This window comes from Gigantopelta aegis, chromosome 1 (genome assembly GCF_016097555.1).
Source record: "Gigantopelta aegis isolate Gae_Host chromosome 1, Gae_host_genome, whole genome shotgun sequence".
In the NCBI taxonomy this organism is placed as follows: Eukaryota; Metazoa; Mollusca; class Gastropoda; order Neomphalida; family Peltospiridae; genus Gigantopelta; species Gigantopelta aegis.
The window spans coordinates 22,592,689-22,610,750 of NC_054699.1; the positions used below are offsets into that span (position 1 = coordinate 22,592,689).

Below are 18,062 nucleotides of genomic sequence, written 5' to 3' on the forward strand. Positions count from 1 at the left end.
TTGTTTACGGTTATATGGCGTTGGACATGTGGTTTACGAAAATTATTTCACGAGGGACATAAACATGATACGAAATGGTAGCGAGGTTAATATCCTATTTATTATCCATAATCGATCTCAATTTATATCACTCATCTCGTTTCATTGACGTTTCTGTAAGGTTGTAGTGCGCAAATTGATGACTTCATCGTGTGGCGTCAAAAGTGTTACCTCCCACTTGGTATTCTAGTGGGACGTATCACTTTGATATGTACCAAGATATTTGTAACCATATGGGTAATAATATAGGTAACTGATTATTAGTTATGGAGCTGGAAAATCAGGTTAAAAGAATTTAATGAACAATAAGATGATGAGTAAACAGGGCTTCTAGAATTTTTATAGAATCCACTAGCCATGGGATCAGTGATTTTTAAAATTTACTAGCCACGATTAAAAATTCACTAGCCCTACTTTACCGGTACTTAAAGTTAATACAGTTTTACTAAGTACTAGTAATAATCAAATAAGTGACCTAAAAAGGAAGATAGAGCTTTAAAACACTAACATTGGGGGGTTGGGATGTGGGCAGGATATTCATATTTACAAGATTTCACAAACAAAATTCATTAGCCATCGGACATGGCAATAGTAGTTATTTACTAGCCCAACATTGAATATCACTAGCCATGGGACTGGGGCTACCATAATCTAGAAGCCCTGTCTGGCATGGCAATAGTAGTTATTTACTAGCCCAACATTGAATATCACTAACCATGAGAGTGGGGCTACCATAATCTAGAAGACCTGTCTAGCATGGCAATAGTAGTTATTTACTAGCCCAACATTGAATATCACTAGCCATGGGACTGGGTCTACCATAATCTAGAAGCCCTGTCTGGCATGGCAATAGTAGTTATTTACTAGCCCAACATTGAATATCACTAACCATGAGAGTGGGGCTACCATAATCTAGAAGCCCTGTCTAGCATGGCAATAGTAGTTATTTACTAGCCCAACATTGAATATCACTAGCCATGGGAGTGGGGCTACCATAATCTAGAAGCCCTGTCTGGCATGGCAATAGTAGTTATTTACTAGCCCAACATTGAATATCACTAGCCATGGGACTGGGGCTACCATAATCTAGAAGCCCTGTCTGGCATGGCAATAGTAGTTATTTACTAGCCCAACATTGAATATCACTAGCCATGGGAGTGGGGCTACCATAATCTAGAAGCCCTGTCGGGCATGGCAATAGTAGTTATTTACTAGCCCAACATTGAATATCACTAGCCATGGGAGTGGGGCTACCATAATCTAGAAGCCTTGTCTGGCATGGCAATAGTAGTTATTTACTAGTCCAACATTGAATATCACTAGCCATGGGAGTGGGGCTACCATAATCTAGAAGCCCTGTCTGGCATGGCAATAGTAGTTATTTACTAGCCCAACATTGAATATCACTAGCCATTGGAGTGGGGCTACCATAATCTAGAAGCCCTGTCTGGCATGGCAATAGTAGTTATTTACTAGCCCAACATTGAATATCACTAGCCATGGGAGTGGGGCTACCACAATCTAGAAGCCCTGTCTGGCATGGCAATAGTAGTTATTTACTAGCCCAACATTGAATATCACTAGCCATGGGACTGGGTCTACCATAATCTAGAAGCCCTGTCTGGCATGGCAATAGTAGTTATTTACTAGCCCAACATTGAATATCACTAACCATGAGAGTGGGGCTACCATAATCTAGAAGCCCTGTCTAGCATGGCAATAGTAGTTATTTACTAGCCCAACATTGAATATCACTAGCCATGGGAGTGGGGCTACCATAATCTAGAAGCCCTGTCTGGCATGGCAATAGTAGTTATTTACTAGCCCAACATTGAATATCACTAGCCATGGGACTGGGGCTACCATAATCTAGAAGCCCTGTCTGGCATGGCAATAGTAGTTATTTACTAGCCCAACATTGAATATCACTAGCCATGGGAGTGGGGCTACCATAATCTAGAAGCCCTGTCGGGCATGGCAATAGTAGTTATTTACTAGCCCAACATTGAATATCACTAGCCATGGGAGTGGGGCTACCATAATCTAGAAGCCTTGTCTGGCATGGCAATAGTAGTTATTTACTAGTCCAACATTGAATATCACTAGCCATGGGAGTGGGGCTACCATAATCTAGAAGCCCTGTCTGGCATGGCAATAGTAGTTATTTACTAGCCCAACATTGAATATCACTAGCCATTGGAGTGGGGCTACCATAATCTAGAAGCCCTGTCTGGCATGGCAATAGTAGTTATTTACTAGCCCAACATTGAATATCACTAGCCATGGGAGTGGGGCTACCATAATCTAGAAGCCCTGGATTAAAGAAACTTTACCTGATTTCGTTTTGCAGGTCCGAAGGGTACACCTGGAATTCCTGGCCAAGCTATTGAAGGACGGAAGGGAGAACCCGGATTGCCTGGTCTGCCGGGAGAACGAGGACATCCAGGTCTGCCTGGACCAGAAGGTGCGTTTTCTTTTATTTCACTTAAAAATTGTTTAAATTCTTTAAGCATGTACCAGAGACAAAGACTTTTTGGCTGATTGAAAGCATATTTTATTATACAAAGAACAAAAGAATCGAGCACAAGTTTGACAACTTGTTAGGTTCTCTTTTCGGTTAAGACATAACAAACATATTTATCAAGAGGTGGACGTCAGAATTAGTTGTAAATCATGAAAATAATGTGTCAGGATATTATTGTGTTGGGACAGGTACACCAAAAAGTGTAATTATTGTGCAGATACATTTAACATATTTTACGCATTAATTTCATGATTTACAATATGTCTAAAATCATGTTTTGGTGGGGGTTTTTTAATTTTGACATTTATAAAATTTAAACAAATCGTAATTATATTTCATGTCCATTTCCCCACCCCCGAAAATACATTGAAGTTCATCTAATACTAATAAATTAATTAAATATTTTTATTACAAAAATTACTTTAAAATATTCATCTTTTACAAAAATATTCAAATTATCTCTTTTTATTGCATGTTATTCTAGTACAATGAAATTAATTAAATATTTTTATTACAAAAATTAGTTTAAAATATTCATCTATTACAAAAATATTTAAATTATCTTTTTTTATTGCATGTTATTCTAGTATTACCGGTAATAAATATGTTAAATATCTTTATATTAAAACAATTTTTTTTTTAATTCATCAGTTACATAAATATTCAAATTATCTAAATAAATGGGTGGTGACGGCTCATCGCTTCTACTCATATGTAGCTATGAACTATTAAACATTAATTACATAATATTATAGAAAATTATTTTTACATATTCAGCAGTTAAGAAAATATTCAAATTAGCTTTTGTTAATGAAGTTCATTTTGTACTAATAAATAAATTAAATATCTTTATTATAAAAATTATTTCATCAGTTACCAAAATATTCAAATTATCTCTTTCTAATTTTAATTGTATGTTGATCTAGCAGTAGTATTAATAAGTTAAATTAAACACTTTTATATTACATATTATTTTTTAAATATTCATCAGTTATTAAAATATTCAAATTGTCTTGCAGGACCATCTGGTTTGCCTGGACTGCCAGGAATTAAAGGAGAATCTGGGAATCCCGGACGGCCTGGACTTGAGGGATTACCGGGACCCAAGGGAGATCCGGGTCCCCTTGGAAACCCTGGTGTAAATGGTGAACCTGGCCAACCAGGACTCCCTGGAATACCAGGTAAAGTTTGGAGAAATGTTTAGATATAAGAACATTTCCTGGGTCATATAGACTGGAATACCAGGTAAAGTTTGGAGAAATGTTTAGATATAAGAACATTTCCTGGGTCATATAGACTGGAATACCAGGTAAAGTTTGGAGAAATGTTTAGATATAAGAACATTTCCTGGGTCATATAGACTGGAGTACCAATAAAGTTTGGAGAAATGTTTAGATATAACAACATTTGAATTTTTCTGGGCCATGTAGACTGGTATTTTTAGATACTACAAACATGACAATCAAATGCCAAAATTGATCATTTAAAGGAAAAGTTGTTAATTGTAATATGTAAGTTCATGGTAAAAAAAAAAACCCATTATAGCCATTAATAATAGCCATTATTAAAAATGTGCTGAGGTGTTGTTAAACAAATTTTCGTTTCAGTATGAGTTATTATTTTTAACAAATTCATGTGTATATTTCATTGAAATTATTTGATTTCTCTTACAGGAGAGCCTGGAAATAAGGGTGACTCTGGACTTCCTGGACTTCCAGGTTTATCAGGACCAAAAGGTGACCCTGGCCAGTCTGGGTTGCCTGGCAACAGTGGTCTTCCTGGACTTGATGGACTCCCTGGACAACCAGGATCACCTGGTCAAGATGGCTTACCAGGATTACCAGGTTTGAAACATAGTTGCAGTTGTTGGAGTTACAAAGTGTTGCATGAGACCACTTTTAATTACTTCATCACCGGGTTTGGGTAGGCGTGTTCGAAACCATAAAGGTATATGAGCACGTTAAAAACATATCTAAGTTCTAAGTTGAAACAGTTTCAGTTATTATAGTTTGAAAGTGTGGCATCAGACCACATTTAACTGCTTCATTACTAGGTTTGAAATATGGTTTCGTTTGTTAAAGTTGAAAAGTGTGGCATGAGACCACATTTATCTGCTTCATTACCAGGTTTGAAATATGGTTTCAGTTGTTAGAGTTAGAAAGTGTGGCATCCGACCACATTTAAGTGCTTCATTACCAGGTTTGAAACAGTTTCAGTTGTTAAAGTTTGAAAGTGTGGCATGAAACCACATTCAATTGTTTCATTACCAGATTTGAAATATAGCTTCAGTTGTTAAAGTTTCAAAGTGTGGTGTGAGGCCACATGTAATTGTAAGATAGAATACCCATTAGTTAAAAATTTAACATGATTTTTTGTTTTACCTTCATGGAAGTATGAACCACTGAACTGCATTACACACTATATGAATGGCTTAGTGCTTTAACATAAAGACAGTCACACATAACTGTGTTCAGAAGTTCTATAGTTCATACTTCCATGAATGTAAAAAATGATCACGTCCAATTTGTATAATATGATAATATCGGTGTTTTATTTTATTAAAGGTGAGAAAGGTGAGTGGTTTCCCAGGAGAGATGGGTCAAGATGGAATATCTGTTATAATATGATTATACCTGTGTTTTATTTTATATTGTAGGTGAGAAGGGTGCTATGGGAGTTAGTGGATTCCCAGGAGAGATGGGTCGAGATGGATTACCAGGAGCCCAGGGTCCGGAAGGCCCCAAGGGAGATGCTGGTTTACCAGGAGTACCGGGAGACCCTGGACGAATTGGCGAACGAGGCAAGTCCTTATACAAGTGCATTCAAATTTTAAAAAACTATCATTCTAGTCTGCACATGCCAATATTAAACTATATTAATATTAAATTCAGTGATTATGATATAAGTGATATCTTACTCTGATGTGATATGAGTAATATCTTACCCTGATGTTATACAAGTAATATCTTATACTAATGTGATACAATTAATATCTTACACTATGTAATATGAGTAATATCTTACACTGATGTGATACAAGTAATTTATTACACACCAGAGTAAGATATTGCTCATGACATAACAATCACTCAATATCTAACTAGTGTAATATTGGCATGATGTGAGCGTGACATAGATCACTTGCTGACCCACTTCATAGAAACATAATGTGTAGAAGGTCTCGACATCTGCTTACTTCTGTGTTGTGTCTTGTTTGTAGTTAGTTTGTAATAAATAAAATACTATACTCGCATGCCTGTCATACCATTTTTATAAAACTTATGAAAAGTGTTGGTATCTGATGAGCTTTCACTCGTCAGATACCAAAACTGTTCACTCATTTCATAAAAATGGTATGACAGGCAAGATAATTTATTATTTTATATATCTTACATTGAATAATCCGAATAATATCTTACACTGATGTGATACAAATATTATCTTACACATATGTAATACGAGTAATGTCTTACACTAATGTGTAATAAAACTGAATATCTTTTTTATCTGTTATAGGTCCCACTGGCCCCAGTGGTCTGCCTGGATTGCCCGGATTAAAGGGAGAACCAGGGGAAGCTGCTCTGCCAGGTTTGAAGGGAGAATCCGGCGAACCGGGCCTGCCTGGTCTGCCTGGAGACCGCGGAACTCCAGGTGGGTTGTCTCCCTTTTTAATTCTCTACTGGTCCAACAAGAGGAGACTATAAGTTTTGTCACCAACTGTCTGTCTATTCATCTATCGCACATTTAGTTTTTCTGACCTTTTTTTTTCATAATACACTAAGATATTGAGCTGAAATGTGTATATTATAAGTTTTGCCTCCAACTGTCTGTCTGTTCATCTGTCCCACATATAGTTTTTCTGACTTTTTTTTCATGATACACTAATATATTGAGCTGAAATGTTGTGTATATCTTTATCATTTAGAATTGCAGATCATGTTTGACTTTCATGGCGATTTGCTTATTTTGGACAGAGTTATGGTCCTTAAACTTAGGTGATATCATAATTTGTTGAACCCGGTAGATGACTTGTTGTGTAAAGTAAAGAGACTGTCATCAATTTGCTGTTATTGTAAAATGTTTCTGACTAACAGATCCTTTTTAATGACTAAAATTACATATTAAATAAATTTTCTTGCTTAGATTATTACCGGCCTCGGTGGTGTCGTGGTTAGGCCATCAGTCTACAGGCTGGTAGGTACTGGGTTCGGCTCCCAGTCGAGGCAAATAAAAGATCCCTTGCTGCCTGTCATAAAAGAGTAGCCTATGTGGCGACAGCTGGTTTCCTCTAAAAAAAAAAAAAAACAGTGTCAGAATGACCATATGTTTGACATCCAATAGATCTGACAGGCAGCAAGGGATCTTTTATTTGCGCTTCCCACAGGCAGGATAGCACAAACCATGGCCTTTGTTGAACCAGTTATCGATCACTGGTCGGTGCAAGTGGTTTACACCTACCCATTGAGCTTTGCGGAGCACTCACTCAGGGTTTGGAGTCAGTATCTGGATTAAAAATCCCATGCCTCGACTGGGATCCGAACCCAGTACCTACCAGCCTGTAGACCGATGGCCTAACCATGATGCCTCTGAGGCATTATTATTATACATGTAATTCATATTCAAGCTGGTCATGCTCTTTCTTTTTCAAGTGTAAACTTCTTTACTCCCTAAAATAAATCTGTTAATTATCAATGATGTACAGTGATACCCCTCTAAACCAGACACCCTAGGCACCACATAAAATGTCTGGTTTTAAGAGGTATCTGGTTTAGAGAGGTTAAGTTCTTTTCTGATTTTTTAAAATGGACTGAAAAATGGCCGGTTTTGAGGGAATTCCGGTTTACAGAGGATCTGGTTTTGAGAGGTTTCACTGTACAATCTAATTTGAGCATTTTGACAACTCTGTTATAATTGTCTTTGTAAACATCTCTGTTATAATTGTCTTTGTAAACATCTCTGTTATAATTGTCTTTGTAAACATCTGTTATAATTGTCTTTGTAAGCTTGTTTCTGATTGGTTAATATTAGCTTGTCATCAACATATAATGTTAATATTGAAGATAAACCAATGATATCCTGCCATTCTTTGGCTTCGGTGTCAACCTGATTATGACACATGACATAACACTATGGCTTTAAAGTATAAATTGATTTCCACCTGCCATTTCTATTCTTAATGACTTAATGACATCACTGATATGATGATGACTGTTTCAGGACTGCCTGGTTTGCCTGGACTGAAGGGCGAAACTGGCTTCCCAGGAATTGGTAACCCAGGCCCCCAGGGGCAGCCTGGACCCTCAGGACGTGATGGAGAACCCGGGCGGCCGGGTCTACCCGGTCCCAAGGGTAATGATGGCCCTGTGGGATTCCCCGGACTTAAAGGAGACAAGGTGGGCTTATGGTCTTATTATATGTTGTCAGGTGATATTCACCTTACTTGTACAAAGTGGGCTTATGGTCTTATTATATGTTGTCAGGTTATATTCACCTTACTTGTACAAAGTGGGCTTATGGTCTTATTATATGTTGTCAGGTTATATTCACCTTACTTGTACAAAGTGGGCTTATGGTCTTATTATATGTTGTCAGGTGATATTCACCTTACTTTTACAAAGTGGGCTTATGGTCTTATTATATGTTGTTAGGTGATATTCATCTTAGTTATACAAATTGGGCTTATGGTCTTATTATATGTTAGGTGATATTCACCTTACTTATACAAAGTGGGCTTATGGTCTTATTATGTGTTGTTAGATGATATTCACCATACTTATACAAAGTGGGCTTATGGTCTTATTATATGTTGTTAGGTGATATTCACCTTACTTATACAAAGTGGGCATACAAAGTGGGCTTATGGTCTCATTATGTGTTGTCAGGTAAAATTCATCATACTTCTACCAAGTGGTGATATTCATCTATATGTCCTTACTGTCTGAATCTGTATTCTCTATTCTTTCTGTCTCTTTCTGCTGTCTGTATTCGCTATTCTCTGTGTCTTTCTTTGTCTCTTTCTCTCCATTCCTCCCTGTGTCGGTCTCACTCTCTTTATCACTTTCTCCATCTTTTCTCCCTTGAGATCTTATTTTTTCTGTCTTTTTTCCTCTGTCTCTCCTTCTCTCCCCTCCCTCTCTGTCTCCCTCCCTGAACACCCGCCTCTCTGTCTCTGTCTCTCTCTCTCCATCTCCGTCTCTGTGTCTGTCTGTCTGTCTGTCTGTCTCTGTCTCTGTCTCTGTCTCTGTCTCTGTCTCTCTCTCTCTCTCTCTCTCTCTCTCTCTCTCTCTCTCTCTCTCTCTCTCTCTCTCTCTCTCTCTCTCTCTCTCTCTCTCTCTCTCTCTCTCTCTCAAACACACACACATCACACACACACTATACGTACAGTACACATATTATTCATTCTACATGGACTGGGATGCTTTTTATGAAAAGGTGGTCTGTGGACATTAGTGAAAAGCATGTATTTGTGCACAAAAATAAACATTTTTGCATTAAGCTTTGGTGAATGCTGATGTACTTGGGGTTTTTTTGTTGGGGGTGGGGGGAGGGTAATGATTATTTTTGTGTTATTTTATCAGTATATTCTAGATGTTAATTGTCTTTATGTCGGCATGAGATAAACTGAGATATATATGTTATTGTAGGGTGAAGGTGGACTTCCAGGTCAGGCTGGTTTACCGGGTCGAGATGGACTACCAGGCATGAAAGGTAATCATTGTACTTCATTCGTTATTTACCTGTAAAACAGTAATCAATGTACTTCATTCTATATTTACCTGTAAAACAGTAATCAATGTACTTCATTCTTTATTTACCTGTAAAACAGTAATCAATGTACTTCATTCTTTATTTACCTGTATAACAGTAATCAATGTACTTCATTCTTTATTTACCTGTAAAATAGTAATTAATGAACTTCATTCTTTATTTACCTGTAAAACAGTAATCAATGTACTTCATTCTTTATTTACCTGTATAACAGTAATCAATGTACTTCATTCCTTATTTACCTGTAAAATAGTAATTAATGTACTTCATTCTTTATTTATCTGTAAAACAGTAATTAATGTACTTCAGTCTTTATTTACCTGTAAAACAGTAATCAATGTACTTCATTTTTATTTATCTGTAAAACAGTAATTAATGTACTTCAGTCTTTATTTACCTGTTAAACAGTAATCAATGTACTTCATTCTTTATTTACCTGTAAAACAGTAATCAATGTACTTCATTCTTTATTTACCTGTAAAACAGTAATCAATGTACTTCATTCTTTATTTACCTGTTAAACAAGGTTTACTAAATTAACTGTTTACTAAATCATTAAATTATCAACATTGTTTATTGAATTGTTACATGAGTCTTACTAAATTAATCATTTAAATAATTAAATTATTAAAAAAAGATTTATTTATCTAATATGTTTTATTATATAAGTGTCAGAGACAGGTTTACTCAATTATTTAATTGTTAATTACAAATGCTTTACATAATTATTTAATTGTTAATTACAAATGTTTTACATAATTATTTAATTGTTAATTACAAATGTTTTACATAATTATTTAATTGTTAATTACAAATGTTTTACATAATTATTTAATTGTTAATTACAAATGTTTTACATAATTATTTAACAGTAATATGAAAGTTACTTTTTTGTTTTAACTGGTACAAATAAATAACATTATGTTATATGATAAAAGCAACATAGATTCATTATATATTTAACTCTGCACAAAGGAAATCAAACTAAGGGAAATAACTGTGAATTATACTTGATTGTACACAATCATAACATTTATACTTGATTAATTAACAAGTTCAAGAAAGCAAATGACATTATGTAATATGGAAGTTACACAAGCAACATAGCTTCATTAAATTATTTAACTATTATTGGAGTATCACTAACTCAGTTAATCAGAACCTCACTAGCAAACACTACCACTTAGCTGCTTCCGACATCTTAAAAGGGAGATAACTGACAAATGATCCCCCATTATTTAATTGTTTACTCCAGGAGCCCCAGGCTTGCCCGGTTTACCAGGGGAGTTTGGAGCCAAGGGAAACTCTGGTCTGCCTGGTCTGCAAGGACCCCCAGGACTGAAGGGTGACCGTGGTAACGAAGGAAGGCCCGGACTTCCTGGTCTGCCAGGACCTAAAGGAGACCCAGGACGCAATGGACACGATGGGGAGCCAGGTACGGTTTTAATTTGTGTTTTTTGTTTTGTTTAACGACAACACTAGAGCACATTGATTTATTAATCATCGACTATTGGATGTCAAACATTTGGTAATTCCGACATCATCTTCAGTTAAAGTTTGTTTTGTTTAACGACACCTCTAGAGAACTACGATTTATTAATCATCGACTATTTGATGTCAAACATTTGGTAATTCTGACATATAGTCTTAGAGTTAAATTTTGTTTTGTTAATGGCACCACTAGAGCACATCAATTTATTAATCATCGACTATTGGATGTCAAATATTTGGTAATTCTGACGTAATCTTCAGTTAAAGTTTGTTTTGTTTAACGACACCACTAGAGCACATCGATTTATTAATCATTGACTATTGGATGTCAAACATTTGGTAATTCTGATATGTAGTCTTAGAGAGGAAATCCACTACATTTGTCATTAGTAGAAAGGGATCTTTTGTATGCACCATCCCACAGACAGAATAGCACATATCATGGCCTTTGATATACCAGTTATGGTGCACTGACTGAAAATATAATGTGTTTATGTATATTTCTTCTGTAGCATACATTAAAGGAAATATATAAATTATCATATTTCCCTAGCGAGACCAAGGGAAATGCGATAATTTAGGCACGAGTGTCGTAAACATCGTCTGTCATGGAGACGAATGTAATATTCTGTTTATTACGATAGCACTGTCTTGCTAAATGAACATTCCAGTCATTGTTTACAAACTAACGTTTCCTTAACGGCAGAGTAATGTTTGTTCGTTGATGTCTTGAAAACCAAATCACAACCTGTTCTAAAGTTATGTGATATTTATATGCCCATAAGTAAAGAGTACACATGTATCAACAGCTGTAAATTGTAAAGCATGTGTATACTAAAAAGCAAACAAATACACAGTAATTGAAATAATTAGTTTTGAATTTGAATGACGTCAGTATTCCAATGACGTCACTTTTCATCTCCTTACAATAACTATAAATTGGGTACATGACGTTTCCGTTTTAAGAATGCTGGAAAAATTCCAGTGCAACATTGCTATTGATTTTTTTTTTTTTTTAAACATTATTAACGCACCTGAATGTGTTTGAAGAAAATCTTGTGATTAAAACATTGTATCTTTTACTAAATATGGCTTTCAAGTGAAATTACGGTAAGATATGCTACATTTATTATGTACGAAGCCAAAACAAGGGTGCGAAAAGTGACTCGTCGACCTTAGTATAGATTTCTAACAGTTGTGAATGTTATATTCATAATTAAGTGTTTGATGTGTCACAACTACATCATAATATAATACAAGTTATCATAAATAATCAATTAATGTTTTATTAAATTAATTAAAAACAAGTATTTGTCATTACGGCATGTGATCAGCTTACACTTGAAATAAAAATGTATTAATGAAGAAAGTAGTATCTGTGGAATGTCATGTCAACCAATCAGGAAGAAATGTACTCTTACAACAGCCAATCGTTAAACGACAATGTCAGGAGTACATATGATTTAGTTATGACATACGAGGGAAATCGTACAATAAATATGACCCTCGTTATGCTGTACCTCGTAGGTAGTAAAATGTGTTTATGTATATTTCTACTGCAGAATGTACTGAAGGAAATATAAGGTGTATGTATATTTCTAATGTAGAATGCACTGAAGGATAGGATATATAATGTCTTTAATATATCAGTGATCTTAAAATATATTATCTTAAAATAAAAAACACACCACATTTTGTTTCTATGAATACACTGGTGGCACTTAAGTCTGCGCACCTAAGCATTTGTGTTATAGTTTAAAGTTAAAATCTTTCTTTAAAAATATTTGTTTCACCGCCACAGTACAATGGAACAATAAACATGTTACTACTGAACGTTATTTTAATTTTAATTTTGTTTAAACTCAAGTAATGAGCGCATTTTTATTGGGACCCCCTGTATTTACTGGCCTGCATGACGACACATAAGTCTGCACAGCAAACATTAAAACAACCACTTCTGTATCTAATGTTTACCGAAACAACAACAAATAATGGATCCAACTTTTTTTAAAGTTCTAAACAACAAACACTTCCTATTATAGTCTGTTTCAGAAACATTTAGATTATGCAAATGAGATAAATATAAATGGTGTTCCATGCTCCTTAGTTCGGACAACACAAAATGACAATATAAAAAAAGCCAATGTAAAAGTTTTGGATCATTATTCAACAAAAGTTGTCTGTTATTAAGTGTGTAAATGAGCACAAATAGTGTTCATTAGACATATAGGACAATCAATGATAATTTTGAAACAGACTAGCAAAAAATGCTGTAAGTGCAAGCTTCAGAGTTTGGGCAGCCATATTGCATTGTGTCACTCGGAGATAAATTCAAAGTATGCTTGGATGTTTACGTTAACAGATAAAATAAAACATTTATTTAATTTATGGATTCATAAATTACAATAAGGTATGTATTGAAGCTTTGATGTAAACTTGTGTAAGTTGATATACAAGGTTAATCATTACAGTGGTGACAGACACGTGTTGACAGGTGATACAAAAACATGTTGATCGAGGCTGGCAAAAGTATACTTTTAGTGCATTAATTCTGAGCTTTTCCAATCAAATTGTTACCTGTCAGTTTTATACATATATTTACAATCAAGATGTATTGTTTTATGGATTAAATTAACATTGTTTGTTTGTTTACAAACATTCCCCAACACTTGTTTCAAAACATAATGTAATGTAATTAACATGCACAGACTTTTGTGCTGCACAGACTAAGGTGACATGAGTGTATTCTTTCCTCAGACATATAGTAAAGATTATATAATTTCACTTATGTCTTTATACTAATAGCTACATGTTTATTATTTATTGTACTGTTTATCACCTGTTTTGTGTTACAGGTGTGCCTGGATTGAAGGGTCAGCCAGGTGATAATGGTTTACCAGGACTTAATGGACTGCCAGGTGACAAGGGTAATGCTGGACAGCCTGGCCTTCCTGGACTCTCAGGTATGTTACTAGTACAAACATACACATCACAACTTTATATACCTTGCTTTCACATCTTATGTGTTGTACACATTCATTGTGTACAAAGAGTTTATAATGTAACATTGTACAGCAACATATAAACAATGTTATTGTTATAAAGAATGTTATTGACATAAAGAACATTATGTTATAAAGAACATTATGTTATTGTTGTTGTTAGGTTTTTATTAATATTAATATTAATTTTAATATTATGAATAATGTTATTATTATTTAAAAATGTGAATTATATTATAAAGAATATTATTGTTATAACAAACATTACTGTTATAAAGAATGTTACTGTTAAGGACATCACTGTTATGAAGATTGTTATTGCAATAAAGAATATTATTCTTATAAAGAATGTTACTGTTAAGAACATCACTGTTATGAAGATTGTTATTGCAATAAAGAATATTATTCTTATAAAGAATGTTACTGTTAAGAACATCACTGTTATGAAGATTGTTATTGCAATAAAGAATATTATTCTTATAAAGAATGTTACTGTTAAGAACATCACTGTTATGAAGATTGTTATTGCAATAAAGAATATTATTCTTATAAAGAATGTTACTGTTATACATATATTATAATGAAAGTTACTGTTAAAAGAATGTTATGGCTATTAAAAATATTACTATTGTAAAGAATGTTACTGTTATATTGCAATGGATATTATCCAATTTAGACAGAATCCGGTATTTACAGAGTTGCGTTTTATAATTAGAAAAGTCGGGACCATGAAAGTTGACCAGTTTAGACAGGATTCTGTTTTAATCAGGATAAAGTTTAGACAGGATTCAGTTTTGACAGGATTCTGTTTTAATCAGGATACAGTTTACACAGGATTCTGTTTTAATCAGGATAAAGTTAGACAGGATTCTGTTTAATCAGGATACAGTTTTGACAGGATTCTGTTTTAATCAGGATACAGTTTAGACAGGATTCTGTTTTAATACATTTCTTTTATTGTTTGGTATAAATCTGTGTAATTGTTGTCATGGCTACAGTGTATTGTTGTTTGTTCTAGGTGAGCCAGGTGAGCCTGGATTACCTGGACTCGATGGATTACCTGGAATAATGGGATCTAAAGGAGATAGAGGTAACATGCAGTATTTATACTCTTTATCCACAATTTCTTTCTTTTATCCACAATTTCTACTCCTTTATCCACAATTTCTACTCCTTATCCACAATTTCTACTCTCTATCCACAATTTCTTTCCTTTATCCACAATTTCTACTCCTTTATCCACAATTTCTACTCATTTATCCACAATTTCTTTCCTTTATTCAGAATTTCTTTCCTTCTGCAGAATTTCATTTCCTCAAATCCAGATTACTTTTAGTCTGTGCTATCAGATATTGTGGAGAAAACCCCGCCGACCAGTGTATAAAATAATAACAAATCGATTCACTTACAACATTTCCCTTAACTGAAAGGTGTATGTTTTATTTATTCCTTTATTTATTCCTTTATTGTGATGTGATTATTACAATTTGTTTTATTTAATATTTTTGTCAAAATCACTCCAGATATTAATTACTTATTTCTGTATTCAATGCTTCTGTATTCATATACATGTATAAGGTGTTCTGTAAGGTGTTCTTGATTACATATACTTGTATTTCCGAAAGGTGTCCTTTAGTACACCTGTACCCTGTAGGCCTAATGTCTATTTTATTACACCTGTATTGCATAAGGTTTCCTTTATTACACCTGCATTACATACTATTTCCGTTATTACACATGCATTACATACTATTTCCTTTATTACACCTGCATTACATACTATTTCTGTTATTACACCTGCAGTATGTACTATTTCCTGTATTACACCTGCATTATGTACTATTTCCTGTATTACACCTGCATTATGTACTATTTCCTTTATTACACCTGCATTATGTACTATTTCCTTTATTACACCTGCATTACATACTATTTCCTTTATTACACCTGCATTACATACTATTTCCGTTATTACACCTGCAGTATCTACTATTTCCTGTATTACACCTGCATTACATACTATTTCCTTTATTACACCTGCATTATGTACTATTTCCTTTATTACACCTGCATTACATACTATTTCCTTTATTACACCTGCATTACATACTATTTCCGTTATTACACCTGCAGTATGTACTATTTCCTTTATTACACCTGCATTACATACTATTTCTGTTATTACACCTGCATTACATACTATTTCCGTTATTACACCTGCATTATGTACTATTTCCTTTATTACACCTGCATTACATACTATTTCCTTTATTACACCTGCATTACATACTATTTCCGTTATTACACCTGCAGTATGTACTATTTCCTTTATTACACCTGCATTACATACTATTTCCGTTGTTACACCTGCAGTATGTACTATTTCCTTTATTACACCTGCATTACATACTATTTCTGTTATTACACCTGCATTACATACTATTTCCGTTATTACACCTGCAGTATGTACTATTTCCTGTATTACACCTGCATTACATACTATTTCCTTTATTACACCTGCATTACATACTATTTCCTTTATTACACCTGCATTACATACTATTTCCGTTATTACACCTGCAGTATGTACTATTTCCTTTATTACACCTGCATTACATACTATTTCTGTTATTACACCTGCATTACATACTATTTCCGTTATTACACCTGCAGTATGTACTATTTCCTGTATTACACCTGCATTACATACTATTTCCTTTATTACACCTGCATTATGTACTATTTCCTTTATTACACCTGCATTACATACTATTTCCTTTATTACACCTGCATTACATACTATTTCCGTTATTACACCTGCAGTATGTACTATTTCCTGTATTACACCTGCATTACATACTATTTCCTTTATTACACCTGCATTATGTACTATTTCCTGTATTACACCTGCAGTATGTACTATTTCTGTTATTACACCTGCATTATGTACTATTTCCTTTATTACACCTGCATTATGTACTATTTCCTTTATTACACCTGCATTATGTACTATTTCCTGTATTACACCTGCAGTATGTACTATTTCTGTTATTACACCTGCAGTATGTACTATTTCCTTTATTACACCTGCATTATGTACTATTTCCTTTATTACACCTGCAGTATGTACTATTTCCTGTATTACACCTGCATTATGTACTATTTCCTGTATTACACCTGCATTACATACTATTTCCTTTATTACACCTGCATTATGTACTATTTCCATTATTATACCTGCAGTATGTACTATTTCCTGTATTACACCTGCATTATGTACTATTTCCTTTATTACACCTGCATTACATACTATTTCCGTTATTACACCTGCAGTATGTACTATTTCCTGTATTACACCTGCATTACATACTATTTCCTTTATTACACCTGCATTATGTACTATTTCCATTATTATACCTGCAGTATGTACTATTTCCTGTATTACACCTGCATTATGTACTATTTCCTTTATTACACCTGCATTATGTACTATTTCCTGTATTACACCTGCAGTATGTACTATTTCCTGTATTACACCTGCATTACATACTATTTCCGTTATTACACCTGCAGTATGTACTATTTCCTGTATTACACCTGCATTACATACTATTTCCTTTATTACACCTGCATTATGTACTATTTCCTGTATTACACCTGCATTACATACTATTTCCGTTATTACACCTGCATTATGTACTATTTCCTGTATTACACCTGCATTACATACTATTTCCTTTATTACACCTGCATTATGTACTATTTCCTGTATTACACCTGCATTACATACTATTTCCGTTATTACACCTGCATTATGTACTATTTCCTGTATTACACCTGCATTACATACTATTTCCGTTATTACACCTGCATTATGTACTATTTCCTGTATTACACCTGCATTACATACTATTTCCTTTATTACACCTGCATTATGTACTATTTCCATTATTATACCTGCAGTATGTACTATTTCCTGTATTACACCTGCATTATGTACTATTTCCTTTATTACACCTGCAGTGCTTACTATTTACTTTATTACACCTGCATTACATACTATTTCCTTTATTACACCTGATGTTGATTTCTAGGTCTACCTGGTCCTGAGGGTCTCCCAGGTTTACCTGGTCGATCCACCGCTGGTCTGAAAGGAGAGCCAGGACGAGTTGGTCCCCGTGGTAATGACGGGCTGCCAGGCATGAAAGGAAGTCCAGGTATGTGTGCACTAATTATTA

The 18,062-nt window shown here is 34.3% G+C and overlaps 1 protein-coding gene across 1 annotated transcript in view; it reads left to right on the plus strand.

Annotated features, from left to right (window-relative positions):
* The window catches only part of LOC121372242 (collagen alpha-2(IV) chain-like), a 115,374-nt gene that overhangs the window by 84,009 nt on the left and 13,303 nt on the right, over nucleotides 1-18,062 (plus strand). Inside the window, exons 23-33 of the mRNA XM_041498536.1 lie at nucleotides 2,390-2,503; nucleotides 3,583-3,744; nucleotides 4,237-4,407; nucleotides 5,220-5,363; nucleotides 6,080-6,214; nucleotides 7,781-7,956; nucleotides 9,208-9,271; nucleotides 10,587-10,766; nucleotides 13,678-13,785; nucleotides 14,843-14,914; nucleotides 17,919-18,041. Of these exons, the coding sequence (XP_041354470.1) occupies nucleotides 2,390-2,503; nucleotides 3,583-3,744; nucleotides 4,237-4,407; nucleotides 5,220-5,363; nucleotides 6,080-6,214; nucleotides 7,781-7,956; nucleotides 9,208-9,271; nucleotides 10,587-10,766; nucleotides 13,678-13,785; nucleotides 14,843-14,914; nucleotides 17,919-18,041 (1,449 nt within the window). The remainder of the gene's footprint in view (nucleotides 1-2,389; nucleotides 2,504-3,582; nucleotides 3,745-4,236; nucleotides 4,408-5,219; nucleotides 5,364-6,079; nucleotides 6,215-7,780; nucleotides 7,957-9,207; nucleotides 9,272-10,586; nucleotides 10,767-13,677; nucleotides 13,786-14,842; nucleotides 14,915-17,918; nucleotides 18,042-18,062) is intronic.